The sequence below is a fragment of the Carex rostrata genome, chromosome 6 (genome assembly GCF_964058835.1).
Source record: "Carex rostrata chromosome 6, lpCarRost1.2, whole genome shotgun sequence".
NCBI classification, from domain to species: Eukaryota; Viridiplantae; Streptophyta; class Magnoliopsida; order Poales; family Cyperaceae; genus Carex; species Carex rostrata.
Genome location: NC_135923.1, coordinates 6888222 through 6911601, shown reverse-complemented (window position 1 = coordinate 6911601; position 23380 = coordinate 6888222). Strand labels below are relative to the sequence as shown.

The 23380-nt window shown below is 33.2% G+C and overlaps 2 protein-coding genes and 1 long non-coding RNA gene across 3 annotated transcripts; 2 read left to right on the top strand and 1 right to left on the bottom strand.

Annotated features, from left to right (window-relative positions):
- Positions 1–387: 387 nt before the first annotated feature.
- Positions 388–4665, bottom strand: LOC144555617 (uncharacterized). Its single transcript, XM_078304013.1, has 4 exons — positions 3621–4665; positions 3364–3518; positions 3160–3258; positions 388–2217 (listed from the first exon to the last, which is right to left on the bottom strand). Exons 1-4 carry the CDS (start codon positions 4663–4665, stop codon positions 397–399), a joined length of 3120 nt encoding a protein of 1039 aa, XP_078160139.1. The 3' UTR covers positions 388–396.
- Positions 4666–17915: 13250 nt separating this feature from the next.
- On the top strand, positions 17916–19514 carry LOC144555849 (uncharacterized). The gene is made up of 3 exons (XM_078304283.1): positions 17916–18841; positions 18925–19055; positions 19164–19514. The coding sequence occupies exons 1-3, from the start codon at positions 18005–18007 to the stop codon at positions 19354–19356; spliced, it is 1161 nt and encodes a 386-aa protein (XP_078160409.1). The 5' UTR covers positions 17916–18004; the 3' UTR covers positions 19357–19514.
- Positions 19515–20904: 1390 nt separating this feature from the next.
- Positions 20905–21501, top strand: LOC144555161 (uncharacterized). Its single transcript, XR_013511990.1, has 3 exons — positions 20905–21157; positions 21305–21404; positions 21483–21501. It is a non-coding gene; the product is annotated as an uncharacterized LOC144555161 (long non-coding RNA).
- Positions 21502–23380: the final 1879 nt, after the last annotated feature.

The following is a 23380-nucleotide window of genomic DNA, read 5'->3' as shown; positions in this document are numbered from 1 at the left end:
TCAGGATATTAGAAAATATAAGTCATTTTTTTTTTTATCAAGAGTTGATAGGTTTAAATCCAATGAGGCTGTTCGGCAACACCTCTTAATCCTAGTTAGGATTAAGTCTTAAGGAAGCTTAAGAAACTGATGTTTGTGATGACTTTTTGAGGATTTGAAGAAGAAATGATAAACAACAATTTTATATTGAATGTTCTGATCTTTACAAGTGAACTGTACATGCTTTTATAGAAAAATTATTCTAACGGTAGCCTATGATCTATTCTAACGTTTGCCTACTGTTCATTAAAAAGGTGTAAAAGTAGAGTAGCATTTTTCCTTGAAACTAGCTGCTCCTTTTCCCTATGATGAAATTAATAACCTTTTAACGGTTCCAAGGTTATTATTTATAAACAATTAATTTTGTTTCTCAACACTCCCCCTCAAGTTGGGTTTGAATAAATTGATTAAACCCAACTTGCCAAGTATATTTTGATGACTAGCTTTATCGAGTGCTTTCGTAAAGATATCCGCCAATTGTTCTTTGCTTTTGACAAATGGGGTTTCTATTTCTCCCGATTGCACTTTTTCTCTGACAAAGTGACAATCGACTTCAATATGCTTTATCCTCTCATGAAAGACTGGATTGGATGCAATGTGTCGCGCAGCTTGATTGTCGCAAAACATTTTCATGGCTCCTGCATTCTCTATCTTCATGTCGCTGAGTAGTTGCTTGATCCAGATAAGCTCACTTGCTGTGGATGCCATAGCTCGATACTCTGCTTCTGCACTTGACCTTGCCACAACGTTCTGCTTCTTGCTTTTCCAAGTGACCAAGTTGCCACCTACAAAAGTACAAAATCCTGTTGTTGATTTTCTGTCGCAGCTTCCGGCCCAGTCTGCATCAGAAAAACCAACCACGTCATTAGTGTTATTTTTCCTCATCCATATTCCTTGACCTGGAGTGCCTTTAAGATATCTTAATATCCTTTCAATTGCACTCAAGTGACTTGTGCGTGGAGCATGCATAAATTGGCTTATAACACTAACTGCAAATGTAATATCAGGTCTGGTAACTGTAAGATAAATGAGTTTTCCTACCAATCTTTGATATTGTCCTATGTCCAGTAGTAGTTCACCACTTTCTGTCCCAAGTTTAACATTGGTTTCCATTGGTGTACCGACTGGTTTAGCTCCTAGCTTACCTGTTTCTTTTAACAAGTCAAGAATATATTTTCTTTGGGACAGAAATAAGCCTTTACTAGAGTGAGCTATTTCTATTCCAAGAAAATATGAGAGTTTTCCAAGATCCTTGATATCAAATTCATTTTTCAGGTATAACTTGACCTTATTAATTTCTTCATCATTATTTCCAGTAATGATAATATCATCTACATACACAAGAATAATGATGATATAATTTTGTGATTGTTTGACAAACAAAGAAGAATCGGCTGTGCTTTTAATAAAATTATTTTTCAAAAGAGAAAAGCTAAGCTTGGCATACCATGCTCTTGGAGATTGTTTTAGGCCGTAAATTGCCTTTTTTAGTTTGCACACCATTGATGGATTCGATATATTTTTATGGCCTGGAGGAAGAGTCATGTATACTTCTTCTTCCAAAATTCCTTGAAGAAATGCATTTTTTACATCCATTTGAAACAAATTCCATCCTAAGTTGGTAGCCACTGATAGCAAAATTCTAACCGTGTTCATTTTTGCTACCGGTGCAAAGGTCTCTTGGTAGTCAATACCATAAGTTTGGGTAAATCCTTTAGCCACTAACCTAGCCTTATACCTTTCGACTGTACCATCACTATTGTATTTAATTTTATATACCCATTTACAACCTACAGGTTTCTTACCTTTTGGTAAGCAAACAACATCCCATGTGTCATTTTTTTCTAAGGCTTGAAGTTCATCTTTTATAGCCTTACGCCAAATTGGGTCTTGGTTGGCTTCATTAAAGGTTGTTGGTTCGGTTCGATTTGTTATGTTACCCAAATAGGCCCGATATGCTGGAGATATATTTTTATAAGACAAAAAATCTTGAATTGGATACATCACCTGATGAGACACATAATCCCTCAATTTTGCAGGACGTCGAGTTTGTCGTATGGACCTTCTCAAGGCAACTTCTTCTTGCGTTGATTCCTCACTTGACTCATTTTGCTCACTTTCTCCCCCTGAAGAAGTTGTGCTTGTCTCACCTTGTTCTTCTTCCTCAATTTGCTCAACCTGTTCTTGATTTGTTTCTTCAGGAAATATAAAATTATTTGGAGATAACATAATTGGTTGACTTTGTGTATTTTCTTGTTCATTTGATTGGTAATACGGTTCGTTTTCAAAGAATGACACATCTCTCGAGAAGAAAAGTTTATGATTTTTTGGATCATAGCACTTATAGCCTTTTTTTTCCGAAGAATACCCTAAAAATATAGCTTTAACAGATTTTTTATCTAACTTGTCATGCATTTTTATGTGTACAAAACATGCACATCCAAAAACTCGGATGTGATCAAGATCAATTTTCCTACCCTTAAGAATTTCTAAAGGACTCATATTTTTTAGCCTTGCGCTTGGCAATCTATTTATAAGGTAAGTTGCTGTTAGCACAGCATCTGACCAATAGATTTTTGGAACATTATTTTGAAAAAGAAGTGACCTAGTAACTTCAAGAAGATGACGATTTTTTCTTTCAGAAACTCCATTTTGTTGAGGTGTATTCACACATGTGGTTTGATGTAAAATTCCTTTTTGTTTGAAAAATTCTAAGAAATTTTTATTGACATATTCTGTTCCATTATCTGATCTAAAAATTTTAATTTTAGCACTATATTGATTTTCAATAAAGTTAAAAAATTCTTGGAAACAAGAAAACACTTCGTTTTTTGATTTCAAAAGATAAGTCCAGGTTGTACGAGAATAATCGTCAATAAAAGTAACAAAATACTTAAAATTGTTATATGAATCAACTGGGGCAGGACCCCAGACATCAGAGTGAATTAAATCAAAACATTTTTCCGAAATACTTGTAGACAAAGGAAAAGGTAATCGAGTTTGTTTAGAAAGTTTACAAACATCACAATTACTTGAATCTAAGTTATAACAAAAAAGTTTGTTTAAAACTTGGTCAGATGGATGACCAAATCTCCAGTGTAGCAACTTGTCACGGTTTACCGGACTCACAGACACAAAACATCTATTGATGGCATCTTCTAGATAATATAAACCATTTTTAACCATTCCCTCACCAATCTTCTTCCCTGTGACCCGATCCTGAAATATCACTTTATTTGGTGAGAAAATAACATCACAGTTTAAGTCTTGAGTAATTTTCCTTACCGACAATAAATTTGAATTAAAATCTGGTAGATACAAGACATCCTTAACATTTTTGTTAAGTAAGTTTGTGGTTCCGGTACCAAAAATTTTAGCTTTGTTACCATTGGCTACAATTACATGTTGAGGTTCTTTTAATTTTGTAAGGTTTTGTAATTTATTTAGATCCCATGTCATATGATCAGTAGCACCAGAATCTACAATCCAATTTTTTGTGTTTTGACAAAAATTAGCAATTTTTGGAACATAATCATTTAATAGTTTTAAAATTTTTGAGAAATTGGATATTTTAAAAGAACCTGATGCATGCTGTTGTAAGAAGGTGCTTAGTTGAGACATGAGTTGAGCTAATTGCATGGAGGGCGCCACAGAAGATCCAAAATCATCAGATTTTTTTTGAAGCATATCTGGTTGAGTTATTTGCGTAGGTGCCCCTTCATTTGAGACTGATTCAGCGCCCCTTCCCATTCCGCCAAATTTTTCTGCCTTTCTCGCACTGCCCCAACTGCTCCCCCTTTCTCCCTTCGATCTGGCCGGTCGGAGATGAGGGTGAAGAACCCAACACCCATCTCGGTTGTGCCCTGCGCGCTTGCAGTGGTCGCACCAGTCGGTGGCTGGGGTTCCTCTCGTCTTGGCCGCGCCTCTAGGGTTAGGGTTTCTAGTGACGAAGGCTTTGTTTTCGGCCGTGTCAGAGGTATTATGTGCATTCATATTGGAGCGCCGTGTCTCTTCTCTTTCAATGGTTGCCATTACTGAGTCGATTGATGGCAGTTCGGGTGAGCTCAGAATCTGAGATTTTATGGCCTCATAACTTGAGTCAAGACCCCCCAGATAAGTGTATATTAAGTCTTGTTCTGCCCTTTTTTGGATTTCCTCTGGATCTGCCGTAGGTGGGAGGTAAATTTGGAGTTCCTCCCATCTCGTCAGCACCTCAGTTCCATATTGTGAACTGCTTTTGCTTCCTTGTTTGATTTGTGAAAGCTCCTGTTTCAGATTGAAAATATGAGCAAAGTTTTGTTGTTGGCCGTATAGCCTTTTTACCTTGTCCCACACTGCCTTGGATGAACTGAGGAGCATGCATAGACGTGCAATTTGAGGCTCCATGGTGTTGATGAGCATTGACATGACCAGATGATCTGTGGTCTGCCATTCTGCTATTTTTGCTTTTTCTTCTTCATTTGGTTCATTTTGTTTTGCGGGTTTTGGTTTTTTGATGGTTCCATCGATAAATCCTAATTTTCCTCTACCACTGAGGGCTATTTGGATGGATCTAGACCAGGGGATGTAATCTTTATTTCCAGTGAGGGTTATAGTGGTAATTTTGGAGTTGTCAGATGATGACATGTTTTCTAGGTTTTTTTTTTGTTGGCACTGGTATTGTGTATCAGTTGGTGGAATCTGAGTTTGGGTTTGCTGTTTTTTTTTATATGGTATGTGTTGAGGAAGGGTTGCTTTGGCTCTTGCCCTTGTCTCTCTTAACACAGACTGAGTATATTTTTTGGCCCTGGACCCTTTTATTGCTCTGATACCATGATGACTTTTTGAGGATTTGAAGAAGAAATGATAAACAACAATTTTATATTGAATGTTCTGATCTTTACAAGTGAACTGTACATGCTTTTATAGAAAAATTATTCTAACGGTAGCCTATGATCTATTCTAACGTTTGCCTACTGTTCATTAAAAAGGTGTAAAAGTAGAGTAGCATTTTTCCTTGAAACTAGCTGCTCCTTTTCCCTATGATGAAATTAATAACCTTTTAACGGTTCCAAGGTTATTATTTATAAACAATTAATTTTGTTTCTCAACAGTTTGGTTGTCTTAATCCGTGAGTGATAGCTAAGGAGGCTAAAGGAAGGGGTAGAGGTGCCTTAAGACCTGAGCAAAGGATTAAGATCCGAACAAAAGGAGGCTAAAGGAGGTAATCTTAATCCGTGCTAAGGAATCGGTGTTCGGCAAAATTAAGCGGCTAAGGAAGCTAAATGAAGCTCCTTTAATCTTAAGGAGGCTTAAGGAAGTCTTGCTGAACAGCCCCAATAAGCTATTTAAATCCGATTCGATATTTTTTTGACCCTTTGAATGAAAATTCTGCGCTATAGTCGAATAGACACCGTACACGTCAATCACGCACGCGGTGAGATACTCCGTACTCATTCGATTTTCTGCGTTGCTCTGTTGCGTCCAGTGGACAGCAGGGTATCAGTCACGCAGTTAATCGTCCGTTGCACGAAGAGATGAAGAGAGACGACAACCCGATTTCAAGAGTAATAAAACAATGGTGATTATTGGTTTGTGGTGCCTCGCACATGTTTTATTTTGTGCGCTTTTACAAGATCAATAGTCTATGAATCCCTTGTTGTGCACATGGCAAATTAATTCTTTGTATAATGGTCATCTCATGTGACTATGGCTACAAAATTTTGTAAATATTCTTTTATCAATGAAAAATGTGACATGACAGATGCTAACTCACCCAAAAATAGCTGATATTTTAATCTCTTATTATGGGCCAGACCGATCCAACATTTCTTCGAGCTTATTATTATTATTTTGTTTAAGTTATTGACTTTAATATCTACCAATAATTTGATTGAAAAAAAAATATATTTACAACGAGTCAAATGACTCTAATTCTTAAATCTACTATATTTTATTCTCACGAAATCCTTTAAATTACTTAAAATTACTCTAATTGCGCTCTTAATCACTCTCTAAATTCTTAGATCTACTCTTTTAATCCTACTTATATATACTCATAATCACTATAATATCTTAATTCTTATCTCGTTCTACGATCGGATCCGCTCTTTTGACCGCCATTGTACTCTGACGACCGAATATACTCACCGTCGCATTCCGCTCTACAGTTTTCAATTTTGACTCGATTTTGATTCCCCTCCTCTTAGCTTTCTTTTATTACTGACACTATATTTTAAATTAAGACCCAACTGACGACTGACCGTGGAGAATGAGATTTCAAGTCGTCCGTTTTAATTTGATATGAATCTCAAAATAGACTTTCTATATTTTAAATAGGTTTCGAAGTGAATTTGATTGTGCTGGAAGTATTCTATCTCCTATGATACCATAGAGAATGTTTACTCGTATATAATGTGTTCCAGTGAAGGTTGGAATATTTTGATAAAGGATATTTCAGATAATTTGACAATGTTTTTTAAAGGTGTTTTTTTTTAAGAATAGCAAGATTTAATAGAAATATTGTTAGACTTATTGATTGGTTTTGTTCAAATTCGTATAAGTTGAGTTTCGTTTGACATTACATCAAAGTCCGTTATAATTAAACTGTTGTAAATCAAGTTTTTTGTTGAACGCTATAATTTATACATGTTCTATTATTTATCATGTGCATGCATGGTATTACTGTAATGTACTTCACATTTCAAATGGATAAATTTTATAATTACAATTTTTTAACCACTGCAAACACTGTCTAATTATTTCATAGTCGATGGATCAAAATCCTCAACTAATTACATGAATAGAAATATGGCTGTCCAATATAACACACATGACACAACATTACACTGTGTTGACTAAAATTTATATTTTCTAGATTATTTTTGAGAAAAGGTTCTCATTCACAGACTGCTGTCCACAGTTTGTCCATAGATCTTATCCACTCGCGTTTAACAGATTTTTATGAACTAACTATACCTACGATATTCCTTTAAATAAACTTTCTCAATTTGATTGTCTCCGTTTTTTAAATTCGATTCATCTCTCCCTTTACAAAAACAAAATTTCTGATCCATTTCACTTCCTTTCTCTCCTTCTCTCTCGATGGCATTCATCAATTTCTCTCCACTCTAAGGATCCACCATTGGGCTCAAATCTGCCCCCACCATTGACCTCAGATCCGTCTCCGACCGCTGTTGTTGCTTTCTTCCATCTCCTAAGCGTTCTTGCCTGATCTTCTCTCCAATTGAGAAACCATAACCCTAACCCTAATTTCAGATCAACCGCGACGATGTCTGAGCATGAGGATCTAGACCGTCAAATTGAACAACTGCGCGAGTGCAAGTTCCTTTCTAAGTCAGAGATCAAAGACTTCTGCGAGCAAGCCAAGGCTATTTTAATGGATCAGAGGTGATGCGCTAGATACAAATTCTCTCTTTATGGGGGATTATGTAGGTATGTGTGTCCGATGAGTTAAATCCATAGATAGACTGGAGTCTTCATTTTCGTATTTGTTATTAAATTTTGTAGTGTTTCTCCTGCTTTAATAGTTAGATGCGGAAGAATTAGATTGATTTATCATAATAACCCTAATCAGTGAATTGATCATAATTCAATTAATCATAATTAGATTGAGGTGATGCGCTTGATAAGAATTAGATTGATTGATCAAAAGAAGAGGAGCGGTAGCGACGACAGTGACGATCGCGATGGCAGTGAGATGATGTTTTACGGAGATTCTAGTTGATCTTGATCTGATTTGGTAATACTTTGAGTCTGATTTAATTTGATCTAATATGTCACCTATCGATTTGGTCTAGTTTTCTAATTTTTGATAGATCGACTGTTTATCTTGTTGTTTTACAATATTGACTTTGTTGTTTTACCGTATTCATCTTGTGACTTTACAGTATTCATCTTATGGTTATATAATATTTTACAAAATCTGTCAAACAGGGAGGCTGAATTCGTGATGTCGTTGATTTGATTTTTCTGATTTAAGAACTTACAAGATTCGATATTTTGTTTTACAGTATTCGATTTTACTTTTGAAAGAAGAACACGACAATCATCTATGGTTTTCATCATTTGCGATTTGGATTGAAGAGCAGTGGCGAACATCATTTGTGATTCGACAGATATATTTGTGTGCTGAATATTATGTTTGTGTTAAACAGATGCTTTTGAACTATAGTTTGCAATTATTATTTTTGTAGTTAACATATGTTAGTTTACATTATTGAAGTGTTATAGTTTTTTTTTTTCACTTTTTATTTTTGATGTTCTTAATGTTGTATACATTCAATTGGTTCATAGTTTACATATACCAGTTTTGCAGTATTGGTATTTTATAGTTTGTACGTTTTATTTTTATAGTTTAAGTTGACAGTTTTACAGTATTTAAATTTTATATTTTTTATATTTTTTTATCGTTTTCATATGCTAATTTTACATTATTGAAATTTAATAGTTTGTACGTTTTGTTTTTATAGTTTAAGTTAACAGTTTTACAGTATTGAAATTTTGTATATTTTACATTTTGTTTTATCGTTTTCATCTGCTAATTTTGCATTATTGAAATTTTATAGTTTGTACATTTTATTTTTATAGTTTAAAGGTGACAGTTTTAAAGTATTGAAATTTTATAGTTTGTACGTTTTATTTTATAGTTTTCATCTGTCAATTTTACATGATTGCAATTTTATAGTTTAAATGTGACAATTTAACAGTATTCATTATTTATATAATTCTTTTGTATGCTGATTAAATAAAAAAAATTTAAAAAAATTTCTCATAAAAATTATTCGAAAAATTTAATTTTGCCTTTTTATCACGTGTTTTTTTTTCGAAATAATTGTTAATAACTAACACTAACTGCCAATAACTTTCAATAGTTGCAATTTCTGAGAGTAGAGTAAGTAATCCCTCTGAAAGTGCATTTTTTTTTGTCTTGTTGTACAAGTTGTAAACTGTTACTAACAAACTTGGGACCACTTTGAATACGAGATAGTTGATATTTTATTAACTGACGTATTTTGTGTGATATATTGTGTAAATATACAGAATGAAGGACGAGTTTTACAGTATTTGCGGAAGTCAAATGATAGTTTTTCTGTGGACAATTAGAGGCTTCCATTATTTTTATTATTTTTGAAAGTTAGAAAAAATGCATTGAAATATAAGTATGTAAATATCCTGATATGTCAATAATTTTGATTAAAAGACAGAAATTTCAAATTTAATATCAACCATCTTTTTCCTTTTTGATGAGTTTTTTACGTCTAGAAATCTAAATTTATTTTGACACATACTTCATGCAAATTGTATCATCTTTCTGATTGATCTCGATTTCTTTCTATTTTTTAAATATCAATCAAAGAATTTTTGAATTGATTGTTGGTCATGTCTTCATTTAATGAATATTATCATTTAATATGTTATTTTATATGAGATTTGTTTTTAAAAATCAAGGTTTTAAATAGCGTTTATCGCGTCATAGCGGGAAGCCTACAAAAAAAGCTATAGCGAAAGCTATGCTACATAGCGTTTTTATATTTTTATAAAAAATTATATCATATATTTGTATTAAATATCAACATTATCTAAGCCTCATAGAACAATAAATAATATTAAATTAATTAAAAAATTATAATATTCATATTGAACCAATACAAAGTCCAAATTGCGACTCAAAATATCCATAGTAATACTAATATCATAAACTATCCACATTTTTCTATTCAAAATATATTCAGCAACATGACATAATCTATCTTTTTTCTATTTAAATTTCAAAATAACCTAGACATCATGGCATAATTAACTATCTTAATATATTCAAGATAATCAAACTAATATATAGTAAGTATCATCTTGTTACTTCAAGAAATATCTTAATATATTCAATCTAAGCCTTTATTTAAAACTCATATAAATTGAAAAAAAAAAACAGTTCATGTTGCATAGCGGGCGATATTTGCGCTACAAGCTATGCGCTATAGCGGACAGCTACTACCGGTATAGCGTCCGTAGCTCAAATAGCGTGTTATTATGCCATAGCTTAGCGTTTAGGGTCCAAAAACGCTATAGCGCGCTATTTAGAACACTGATAAAAATATGTCAAAAAGATAAAATAATATTATTTACATGTAGATATCATTAAAGAAATATTATTTGTTATTTAATCTAAATTTTTTGTTCTTTTATAATATGTTATTATTGCAACTAGGGGTGCACAAAAAATTCGAGATTCGTGATTCGATTCGAGTTCGGTTCAAAAAAGTTCAAAAAAAATTCGATTTGAAAGTAATTAAATTCGAAATTAATTCAAATCAGTTCGATTTGAAATTAAATCAATTTCGAATTCGAACCCAGGCTGATTCGATTCGAAAGGTTCGCAATTCTTTTTTGGGTTCGATTCGTCTACGCAGCGCGTGTACTTGTTTGTCGTAAGTGAAGTCGTCGGAAGAAGTCTTCTGGATTTTCTGTGCCATAGTCCTGTCTCCTTGGTGAGAAGTAATGAGCCATATCCGAACAAAGTAATGGGCCATATTGGGTACTCGGGTGCCTAAAAATGAGATATCTGGCAGACTAACACCCCGCTTTGTTCATGCCTATATTCGGTTTTTTGCGCATGCCTAGTCCCACAAGCAAAACAAAAGGCGCTTGGAGCTCTTGAGTTCTTCATATAAGGGGGTTAAGGGTCATGAGAGATCTCTACTCTTGGTCATGGTCAATGAGTCATCATGAAGATTGACTCGTGACCTATTCTTTGGGCAGCAGTTGTCCCAAAAAAATAAAAAAAATTTAAATTTAATCGAATTGTTTTTAATTTTGAACTAATTTCGATTCGAATTGAACCAATTTGAATTATATCGAACTGAATTCGAATTGATCTTTTAGGTTCGAAATCATTTCAATTTCGAATTGGGTTCGGTTCGAAATAATTTCGAATTCGAATTCGAACCTGGGCAGGTTCGGTTTGGTTCGGTTCGTTTGCAGTCCTAATTGCAACGCACAAGTATGATAATAGTAAAATAATATAAACCGTCTAATTACAGTATTTTTTTCCTTTTTAAAACAGCAATGAACGAAAAAAAAATGAATTATATGAAATATATTTACCCACAAAATATTTAATATTTAGATTATATTAAGTGGTTTAAATCAATCGTCCGAATATAATAAATCAACATGTAAACACAAAATAACGAAACTTCTTTGCTTTAGATAGCTCCTTACCAGTCAGTTACCACAACCCTTTATATATACGACATAAAATGTATGTTCATTTATTTTTTTATGCACCGTACCTTTAAGTATCAAATTGTTAATCTATTAAGTTCACATAATGTTAAGGTGAAATATTTTTATTTAACGAATTTATTTTTATAACAGTTTTTTTAAATGTTTACAATATTAATCCTAAAAGAATATTACAGTTCAAAATATAAATACAGCACTAGTAATTACAATTCAAAATATGTACACCGCCAAAACAGAATATATTGATGTACAAGAACCATGTTCAATTCAATCTGATTACACCAAAATTACATCAAAATTCGCATGATGTTTTATATAATCTGATTGATTTAACAAATATATTTCTATGAGAAATATGTACACTGCCTTCGTACTTGCTGATTTTATCCATCGCTTCACATATGTTGATTGAGACCCATTTTTACAGGAATATGTACACTGTTGATAATGGATTAATGAGTAAAATAAAAGACTAAAGTAGAAAACAACATATATATATATACCCAATTTTTTGATGTATTGAGTTGCTATTTTATTGCATGGTTATATCAATTTTGGAAGTTTTAGAAAAGAAAAAAAAGTGATTGAAATGAATGATTTATATATTGTTTTTAGCACTACATGTACAATTTTGGAATTATATAATTATTTACTGTTATCTAACAAGTAGCATATCTAACTACCATATAATTGTTTTTAACTGTAATTGAAACTGTTTATATAACACAAATGAGGTTTTTGTCCAAAATTTTTTTAGACAAAATCCATTTAAAATTGATCTAAATTGTCAATTAGTTCTACGTCCGAACAATCAGTTCTAGATCTGCACGGATCTTAAAATGGATCGGACCGTCGGATCTAATTAGTTCCCTCTTCGAATCTGCCTCGACTGTGCACCAGTTAATTCCAGCACCAGTTACTTACCTCCAGGCGATGGCGACCGACGTGAACCAATTTTTGAGCCTACCCCTTGCACGTGTCTTTATCATTCTGATACGTGACTCACTAAGCGCTGCCGCCGACCACCATGTCAGCACATTCTCTTCCTCTCCATGATATCATAATTTTTATCCTTACCCGGCGATTTCATCTATATATGAATAAAATCACGAACTCCTCACGACATCACCCATAATTCGGTCAGGTTCTGAGGTAAGGCACAACACTGAGAAACAACAAACGCATAGAAGCAGCCAAATTGAAAAGCAAATTAGTTGAACATATGGCATCCAGGCAATTAGCAGACCGTAGTGAGGTGCATATATACTGAGACCGAGCCTAGGTCGGACGCAGATGACATTGCAAAGGCCCGAGAGGAACATGAGCACGAGCAAAAGAATGATGGTAGTATCGTACAGAGAATCATAGGTGCTGTCAAGAGCAGTCCTGGCAATGCCGAGAACACTGCAGCCGAGAAGGCTCGAGGAAACGACCGAGGCGGGAGAAAATGGGGATGACGAGGACGAAGATTATAACACCGCTCAGTTTGCTTGCACTTGACAAATTTCTTGGTTTTAAGTTTTTGTTTGCTTGTTGTTATGGTTCAGAACAATTAAATATAAGTAATGGATTATGGAGGTGTGAATCAAAAGAATTGAAATAAAAGAAAAGCTCAGAATTTTGGAGGTATAACCAAAATGTCTATCTGGTGAACAAAAATATAAATTACACCAATTCACCCGTACAAAATTGCCTTCGATATCTAGTCATTTCTTGGCTGGTGTTCTTGAACTGAATTATATGGGTGATATCGATATCAGCAAATTTTCATTACTGTGATTTTTTTACATGCTGATAAAAAATTATATTAGCATCCAATGGGCTTCCATTGTATTAAATTTTAAGTTTCGTCAGAAAAGTCTGAATTGATTTGGATATTATGATCATGGGAAAAGATTATTCTGAAACTTTGGGTTGTGGGCCTACGGGCCGGGTAATCACCAAAAACTAAAATAAATAATTGGGATGTAAAATTGGGCCGTCTCCAATTACATATTTGGAGATGCCTTGCACAGTTACACTGAAAAATCTACAAATAAAAAGTAGTAAACTAACAAGTGAAAGAATTGTCAACTGTAAGCTAGCTAGATTGAAAATGTTTGTAGTGAGAATAATTGATCACTTCAATTTTCTTAATTGAAATGTTCATCCTCTGCATTGTTCCTTTATATATTCTCCCTCTATAGAGCTTTAAAATATATTATTTCAAAAAGAATTGAAAAGGATATTAGAATTATTTTTTAAATAATCTATTTTAAAGCTTCAATTTGTTCCTTTATACATTCTCCCTTTATAAAGGAACAAATTGAAGTTAAGGATATTAGGATAATTCTATTGCCCAAGTTAACTTCAATTTGTGCTCTATAGGATAATTCTAATATATAAATAGATTATCAGTTTGCTGGATGGGTAAATTAACTTCAATTTGTGCTCTAGTTGGTTGTATTTCTTAATAAAACAGGAGGTACCGCCGTGTGCCCGTGTACCTCCCAATAAAAAATAAGTTAATTTATCCATGATCTCATTATGAGCTTTTGCAAGTTTTTTTTTTTTATAAAAGATTAGCGTCCAGCTTCATTAAAATGAAACGTAAATCCAGTTACAACCAAAAGTGACCGTGAATTACCCCCAGTCTTTCCCTCTAGCCTACATATGGCCGAAATTTTTATTTATACTCTTAAAAAAAAATAAAAATAAACCAAAACACTTCAAATATATTATTAAAAATTCCACATCTATTCAAGCTGTCAAGTCAATCTGAGGTTCTATTTTTGAGGAGCCGCATATTGGTTTGGAGGCTCCTCAAAATCTAAATATATTTAATATTGCAGTACATTTTTGGACTTTTGAAGAGATGCAAAATCAATATGCAGCTCTTCAATAATAGAGTCGCATATTTTTTTTTGAGTAAAAGTTGGAGCTCAAACTACCCAACTATTTAATACCTTTGTAATACAATAATGGATTTCTCCCATTTGGATTTTGAACTCATAACCTAATAGAGTCGTATATTGGTTTGACGGTCGAGATAGATGTTGAATTCTCCCAAAATCAGAGAGTATATTGATTTTTTTTTTTTATTGTAGTATAAATAAAAATTTCGATACATCTATATCAGAGAACACAGTTCCCAAAACAACAATCCACAAAAGCTGACATGCTTAATTGTTCATCTAATGTACTAAGTTACTAACACAATCATAAAGGTCATGCATTATGCATCTACTAAATACTAAAAGTCATAATCCGAAGATTCTGTCCCCTCAGGAGGTCACCATCTAAGTATTCTTGGATATAAATCTCCTGCGATGCGAATGGTAGTTACAGTACTATAAAATTTCTGTCTTTTCAAATTCCACCGTTCAATTTTTTGTGTGAATGCATTTCTAAATAGTTAGTTTTTTATGTATGCATCTAAAAAAAATCAATAGTTAGATTTAGAAAAACATAAATTTTAGAATAATATAGTTCCAATTCGGATCGCAATAGATTTGTTTCCAGTATTCTTGGGGTCCCACACTTGCAAGGGAATTGCCGATTGCGTCTACTCTTCTGTCATCCACTCAATCAGCATCTCCTTTTGACATCCACTTTGAATTCATGTTAAAAACTGATCGAATACTATTCGTATTCATTTTAATTTGTCAAAGATGAATATGAATATATGATAGATGCGAACACGCATATATATTAAATATTAATCGAATATAAATATAATTATGGTATAAAGTAAAATTTGTTATAGATTTATAAAATACATCAAACTTATTATAAAAATAATTTTTAATATAAATACTTATTAAACAAATAGTAAGTATCGAAACAAAATTTTAATTCATATCATACATATTTAATTATAACGTTCAACAAATAATTTTATAATAAATATTAAATTGCGAATTATGTATCTTCTTATATAGTCTTATATTTGTCTTTTTGAAAAATACGAATACGGATAATTATTTGAATTGATATCTATATTTATTTTGTAAATTTGAAATTATATCCTCATCAATATTTATTCAATAATTTAAATATTAAATATTAAATATTCATATATCAATTTGCGAATAGATGATCATATTCCATTCAATTTTATCTCTAGTCATTGGTGTTGTTGGACTGCAGGAGCATGTTTATTATCCTTGTTTAGACTTATCTGAATTTAATATTTTGAATTTTTAGTGTTTAACAAAAGAATCGATTTTTATCTAGTAACAAAACATAATAAAATGAGTAGGGTTAAAATGTATTATTAGTTTTGTACTCCAATTGTACTTTACATCTCTACTACTGTATTTAAAATTTCAAACAATCGATCTAAACCGGTCAATATTATTTTCATATTAAAATGTGCTTAGAGAACAAATTTTTAATTTTTTTTCCTAGACTTTAGATAGTTATAGTTAGAAATAACTTTTTTTATTTTTTATTTTGTACCTATCTAAACAACAATAGTAAAAAAAAGTTTCAAAAATACATAATATTTGATCTCTAAACATGTTTTAATATAGATATCATGTTGAACAATTTGAATTAATTGTTTGAATTTTGAAAATAAAGATAAAAATGGGAGATATGATTGGAGCACAAAACCAATAATGCATTTTAATCTTATTCTTCTAAAATTCCAGGTTAAAAAACTGAATAAAAAATTCTATAAAGATTATTTTATTTGAAAGGATTAATTTTCCTTCCTTTCTCTAGAAAGAATGCCAAAACAATCGGTGGTTGATATTTGCGCATTCGGTCTTAAAATGGGCAGACTAACAAATTTGTAATTACTCGACGAACAATGTGTTTAAGTATCATTTTCATAATCTTTAGTATGGACATGATATATATACTAAAAGCTGGTGATTGAATAATGTATTTAATCATTAGCTAGTATCATACCCGTGCGTTGCAACGGAGATATATTATAAGAAACAAATATATCAATGAAAATAATAATTATCTAAAAATTAAAACACATGTTAATAGAAAATTTATATGATTATGTATTTTTAATTAACTTTAATCGTGATCTCTGATAACAATTTGATGATGTGATGATTCTTTATTTTTAAGTACCAATAATATCAAATAATAGCTCGATTCGAATCTAATATCAAATATCATACAACAATTCAATATCAATATATAATATGATATAAAAAAACATAAATAAAAAGTGTTATCGTGTATATGTATAGGATACACACACACACACACATATTATAAGAAAAATATATATTCACACAAACGTTCCAATTTATATTCTTCTTTGTTTCTAATTTAGAATACACACATTGATATATTCTAAATTGCCCACACCAATATGTATAGAAACAAAGAAAGAGAAATAAGGAAATTTTAAAAAAATGATTTCCATTGTGATCCGTATAGAAACGAAGAAATAAGGAAACAATAAATAAGAAAATGAAAGGTGGAGTCTTCTCAATTGAAGAGGAGAAATATGGAAATAAAGGAATAAGAAAATAGATAAATATATCGCTAAATTTCAAAATTTATTCAATTTTAATTGTAACATATCGTGTGGCATCACATGTGGTGGGTATGTTTTTAACTAAATTTAGACTTCTATACATAAAATATATGCATTTAATTAAAAGAAGACAAATTATGTAATTGGAGAGCTGAGATCAAATCCGAAGTTTCATCTCTCAATCGTAGCCGTTGGCGGATTGGACACCCAACGTGCTTAATAATAGAATGGAGATTTATCTTCTAATAATAAATATTTAACATTTTATTTTGTAGAATGTATGTTAGAAATTACGAATTGGACATATATATCAACAAATTGATCAGAGAATAAATTTAAATATTTTGTATGGCTGAATATATATAGAGGAGGGTTCAAATGCACCCAAATTTTTGTGCACCCAAATGCACTCTATCTTTGAAATTCTTTTTCTCCGTTTTCAAAGTCCGAATAGTCAATCCGAACCATTAGATGCGATCTACATATTAAGATGTGCTTGGAAACCAAATTTTATTTATTTTGAATTTTTTTTACTATTTATTAAACCACTTTGAAAATCACTAATCCAATGGTTCAGAAAATGTAAAATCAGCAAATTTCAAAGTGACTTAATAAATAGTAAAAAAAATTCAAAAAATGTAAAATTTGGTCTCCAAGCAGATCTTGATATATAGATCGCATCTAACAATTTGGATTGACTATTCGGACTTTAAAAACGAAAAAAAAGAATTTGAAAAATAGAATGCATTTGAGTGCATTTGAACCCTCCTCATATATATAATATAAAATAAATTAATTGATACATATATCCGTGTACAACTTGTTGACTTTTTATTTCCTTACTAAGCTGGTTCCTGTTTCTCTTCAATTCTCTTTGAACGCACAGATGTCTACACGAAAATGAGACCGGCTACTACGTGGATGCGAAAGCTTTGACACGAGTCAATTTTTTAATCTGCATGTGACGCGTGTCCTAGCCGTTCTGACACCTCCCGACACTAAGCGCTCTCATACACCTCCACGTAAGTACCTTTTCTTACTCTTCGTTATATTATCCTATACTTGCGTAATCTCGTTCTCATCCTTCCATCAACACTTTTATCTATATATAAAACCTCACCAGCTCCTCCATCATCACCGATTTAATTACTGTTTGTAACTAGTACCACACAGTGAGATCGAACTAAGAACTCAGAAAAGCAAAGCCCAAATTGAAACGCGAATTAGTTGAACATGGCATCCAGGCAAGCTGACAGAAGGGAGGCGCGTGCTGAGGCTGAGGCAAGGTCAGCCGCAGATAACATTGCAAAGGCTCGAGCGGAACGTGAGCATGAGCGTCTTTCCGGGAATGTTGAGGGAGTTCGGGAACAGCCCGACCGGGAGCCCCGCGGTGGCATCATCCAGAGCGTCATTGGTGCTGTCAAGAACACTCTCGGCGGTGCCAGGGACACCACAGCTGAGAAGGCATCCGAGACCCAACAAAGGGTCGGCGAGAACACCGAGGCAGCGAAAAACAAATTAGGTGAGTCTAAAGATTATGCTGCTCAGAAAGCAGGAGAGACGGCAGGTGCCACCAAGAGCAAGGCGGGTGAGTACAAAGATTACACTGCACAGAAGGCAGGAGAGACGACTGATACTACCAAGGGCAAGCTTGGCGAGTACAGAGATTACACTGCACAGAAGGCGGGAGAGACGACTGAAGCTACCAAGGGCAAGCTTGGCGAGAATAAGGATATTGCGGGGCAAAAGGCGGAGGATACTAAGAATAAGTTAGGGGAGTACAAGGACACAGCGGCGGAGAAGGCGAAGGAGACCAAGGATATGACTACGAAGAAGATGCAAGAAACGACCGATGCTGCAAAACAGAAGACGGGGGAGTACACGGAGGCAGGGAAGGACCGGGCAAATGAGGCAGGGGAGACTGTGAAAGAGACAAAAGATGCAGCAGTGGAGAAGACAAAGGACACAACTGGCTCGGTGGCAGATGCAGCTAAGAGAGCAATGGGTTTTCTAACAGGGAAGAAAGAAGAGACCAAGGAGAAGCTCAGTGAGACCGGAGAAGCTACAAAGGTAAGTATTTATGGACTCTTATCGATTGACATTTTGTGAGATTGTTTCATGGGGATTGCATCACTTACTAATTTTCAATGTAGGAGAAAATGAACCTTGCTGAAGAGGAAGCAAGAAGAGAGATGGAAGAGGCGAGAAGGGCAGAGGGTGAGGCTGGGAATCAGAGGGGGGGTAATTGGCCTGCTAGAAGTGAGGGAATGGATGAGGGAGAAAGGTATTTATATTTTATTTTATATTTAATTTGAATAATTATGATATTTTCATCCAAAGATATTAAATTGGCTAATGATATGCAATATTTGATTCGAATCACAACAAACAGGGAAAGAGGTGGCGGTATTTTCAGTGCAATCGGGAGCATGGCTGAAGCAGTGAAGGAGAAGCTTACGGTGTCGGGTGAAGAAGATCGTGCTCGATCTGGTACTGGGTCCCGTGATGATGTCATTTTACGGGCGAAAGATGTTGATATAATAGAACCTGCAGGGAGAGATTCGAGCAAACAGGGGAAGATGTGATGAGATGTTTGGCATTGTAGTTTTATGTACGTATTTTGGGGTTTTGGCATGTTATATGCTGTTTGTATTTTGTAATTCTCAGTGTTTGTTTACCAGGAATGGGTGTTGAAACAGTGTTGTTAGTTTCTGGTTTTGAAAGTACTTAGTTACGGAGTTCGATTTTGTGTTCTCTCGTGTTAAACCTAGTTTGGCTTTTGACGCTGTTATGCAAGTCGATAAAAATTTGTGGTTAAAAACTTTTAAATGTTTTTTCCCCAAAACCACGAGCTCTTTTTTCTGTCGTAGCAGGCGTCTGTCTTAAGCGAGATTGTTTTCTTCATTCAGTATAATATAATTATCTCAATCAATCCCATACTTCGAGAAAGTCGAATTTACAAAGCGTAGATAGGCACGTAAGAAAGAGAGAGCAGAACTCCCATATTAGAGACTTCTGAAGAACAATGAAAAAAATCGCTTCTTTTACAAATAATTATAATACAGTTTGTCAATTTCTTGTAGGAGCAAGGATTCCTGCAAAATTACGAGTATGATGTATCAATTTTAAAGAAACCAAGAATTTTTTATAGATGCCCTGCCGGATTGTTCCATCCATATGTAGGGGTGCAAACGGGTCGGATATTATCCGTCCGGATCCGTATCCGAATTTTTGTGGATTCGGATACGGATACGGATTTTTTTTATGCGGATTCGGATACGGATACGGGTTGAGTTTCGGAATCGGATATAGATACGGATACGGATACGGATAATTATTCGGATCCGGATATTTTAATTTTTCGGATATCCGGATAGGAATATGCTAGCATGATATGCATAGCATAGAACCCCTCCATGCAACAGCTTGGATTTTGAGTTTTCAAAATCCTAATGGTCGATCCGAACCGTTCATCTTGTTTTCCATATTAATATGTGTTTGAAGACCAAATTTTACATTTTTTGGAATTTTTTTACTATTTCTTTAGATTTATTGAAAATCGCTGTTTTCAGCAAATCTGGACCATAAAAAAACAGCAATTTTCAATAAATATAAAGAAATAGTAAACAAATTCCAAAAAATGTAAAATTTGGTCTCCAAACACATATTAATATGGAGAACAAGATGAACAGTTCGGATCGACCATTAGGATTTTGAAAACTCTAAATCCGAGCCATTGCATGGAGGGGTTCTATGCTATGCATATTCCATCCGGATATGTTAAGATTTAAGAAAAAAAATTTGTGTCTATTTATCTTTTGTATTAGAATATCTTTTGTGTTGGTATTTTTAATTAAAGGTATAGTTATATTGGTGAATTTTAGTTAATCAGATATATATTTTGTAATGGTGTAACAAGTTAATTAGAAATCCGAATTATATCCGTATCTGTATTCGTACCCGAAAATATCCGATCCGTATCTGTATCTGTTTAATATCCGATCCGTATCCGTATCCGGTTACTATCCGATCCGTATCCGTATCCGAAAAAAAAATACGGATACGGATATGGGTTGAGCACTATCCGATCCGTATCCGATCCGTTTGCACCCTTATCCATATGTCAAGGTTTTGCAGGGGTACTCCTGAAATTCCGCCTTTCTTTTGAAGTGCTTGCAAGATACACTGAAAAGCGCAATAAAGGGAGAGAAATGCAACCGAACATACGGAATAGTTATATTTTGCTCATTCTCTTCTTTCTTTATGTCTGTAGGATTGTGAATTGCTTAATCTTTATAGCAGGCCTGAGAACCTAATGGTGACAACACTAGCTGTACCACCTGTAACAATCCGACCTTCCAGCCTTGTTATTTTCTCAAATTCCAGGTATACTTTTGTGTTTCACAGATTGTAGAAACTTTACCCTGAGCACCTGTTTTAGTTTTACAGATTGTAATGTATTGTGCATATATTGTTGAATTTTTCTTTCTCAAAGTATCCATAACTTGGATTTGTTTGTTTCATGGCAGCCAGTAATGAAGATAGTATCACTGGTATCTTGAGAGAGATAATAAATACAAACTCGAAGCTGAGGGAGCATCTTGAAGCTGGTGACCCCCCTTACAAGTGCATTGTAAGACCATAATACTAGCTTTTCTCTAGAAATTATAAACACTTTGCTTCTCATTTCTTCTGTTTACCTTTTTTTTAGGATACACTATGGGCACACCGCACACCTTCAAATTAAAGTAGTGGACTACATTAACAGCGAGTCTTCTTCTGTACCTGAATCGACAAATCGTGGGCTCGTTCAGAGGCTCAAAGGAAAGCAAGGACGGTTTCGTGGAAACTTATATCAGGAAAGCGTGTTGAGTACACTGGTCGTACTGTAATTTCACCAGACCCAAAATTGAAAATAACCGAGGTTGGTAGCAATCTTATTTGCTGCAGGGTTGCATTGTATCCCTAAAGTATTGGTATTGTCGGAGTATGATATTAGTTTTGTTTTTTTTTTTTTTTTTTTGGAGTTTCTCGAGTATACCACAATTTTATGACATTAATTGAGTTCTCAAATTGTCTTGCACAAAACATCAATAGAGCAATTAAGCAAGAATAGGAGCCAAACAACATGATTGAAGTTAAATTACACAGCACTACTCCTGAGTCCTGACCTACTGCAATTTTAGTGAATTAAATTCAGATCAAACAGTGCTGTCCTATTAAAATGAACGTACTATTACCGTTTTTATTCATAAAAGTTAATTAAAAGTTGAGCGGTTTTTACTTGTTTTCTATTATCCTTTTGCTTATAATCATTTTTAGCAGCAACCAAAAAAATGTTGATCGAATCAATACATATTAAGTTTGGTGATCTATAAAAAAAATAAAAATATAAGAAGTAAAAGAAGTAGAAGATTGAACCGATTTTTTTACACTCGACAAATAACTTTAACGTTCTAAATAAATTTAATTACTTTTGCATAGTAATTAAAGAAATTATATATATATATGGGTTGGGCTAAAATGAGCCATGACTCATAGCGCGTTGGTGAGTCATGACTCATTTTAGTCATTTTGAAAATTCAAACAACCGATTCGAACCATTCATCTTGTTATCCATATTGAAATCCATATTGAAATGTACTGGAGGCCAAATTTTACATTTTTTGAAATTATTTTACTATTTATTAATTTTTGAAAATTGCTGATCCGATGGTCCATAAAATTTTACTGTTTTTTACTGTTCAAAGGAAAACGACAATTTTAAAAAATGATTAATAAAGTAAAAGAATTCCAAAAAAATATAAAATTTGGTCTCCAAGCACATTTCAATATGGAGATCACATCTAACAGTTCGGATCAGTCGTTTGGACTTTCAAAATAAAAATACAGTATGGAAAACGACAATTTTAAAAAATGATGAATAAAGTAAAAGAATTCCAAAAAATATAAAATTTGATCTCCAAGCACATTTCAATATGGAGATCACATCTAACAGTTCGGATCAGTCGTTTGGACTTTCAAAATAAAAATACAGTATGGAGTACTGAGTACAAATACTTGATGAGCCATGGCTCACCCAAGTCAACCTCTATAGGCACACACACATGTGTGTAGTTAAAACAATAAGAAGATCATTGCTACGATGGTATTTTTTTTTTTCTTTCCTGACAGCCCGTAGGCCTGCTACGATGGTATCTAAAGCAAGGATACGATAAATCAAGTTCTCCGATTTTTTTATTTATATTAAAAAAATAAATCAAATTATAAAAATAACCAATTCAGTTCTGTTTTTTCAAAACTACTCAAATCGGAAATTTTATTTCCGATTTCAACATCCAAAACCGGAAAAAAAATTCTGGAAACTCAAATCTAAAACCGGATAAAAATTTTCCGGTTTTGGATCCGAATTTTTTTTTCCGGTTTTTGGTCCCAAAACCAGAAATTTTTTTCCGAAAATGGAATTTTCCAATTTTTTTTTTATAAACTCATTTACTATACATATACATATACATATACATATACATATACATATACATATACATATACATATACATATACATATACATATATACATGTATTATATTATATATATATATTATAAAAAAA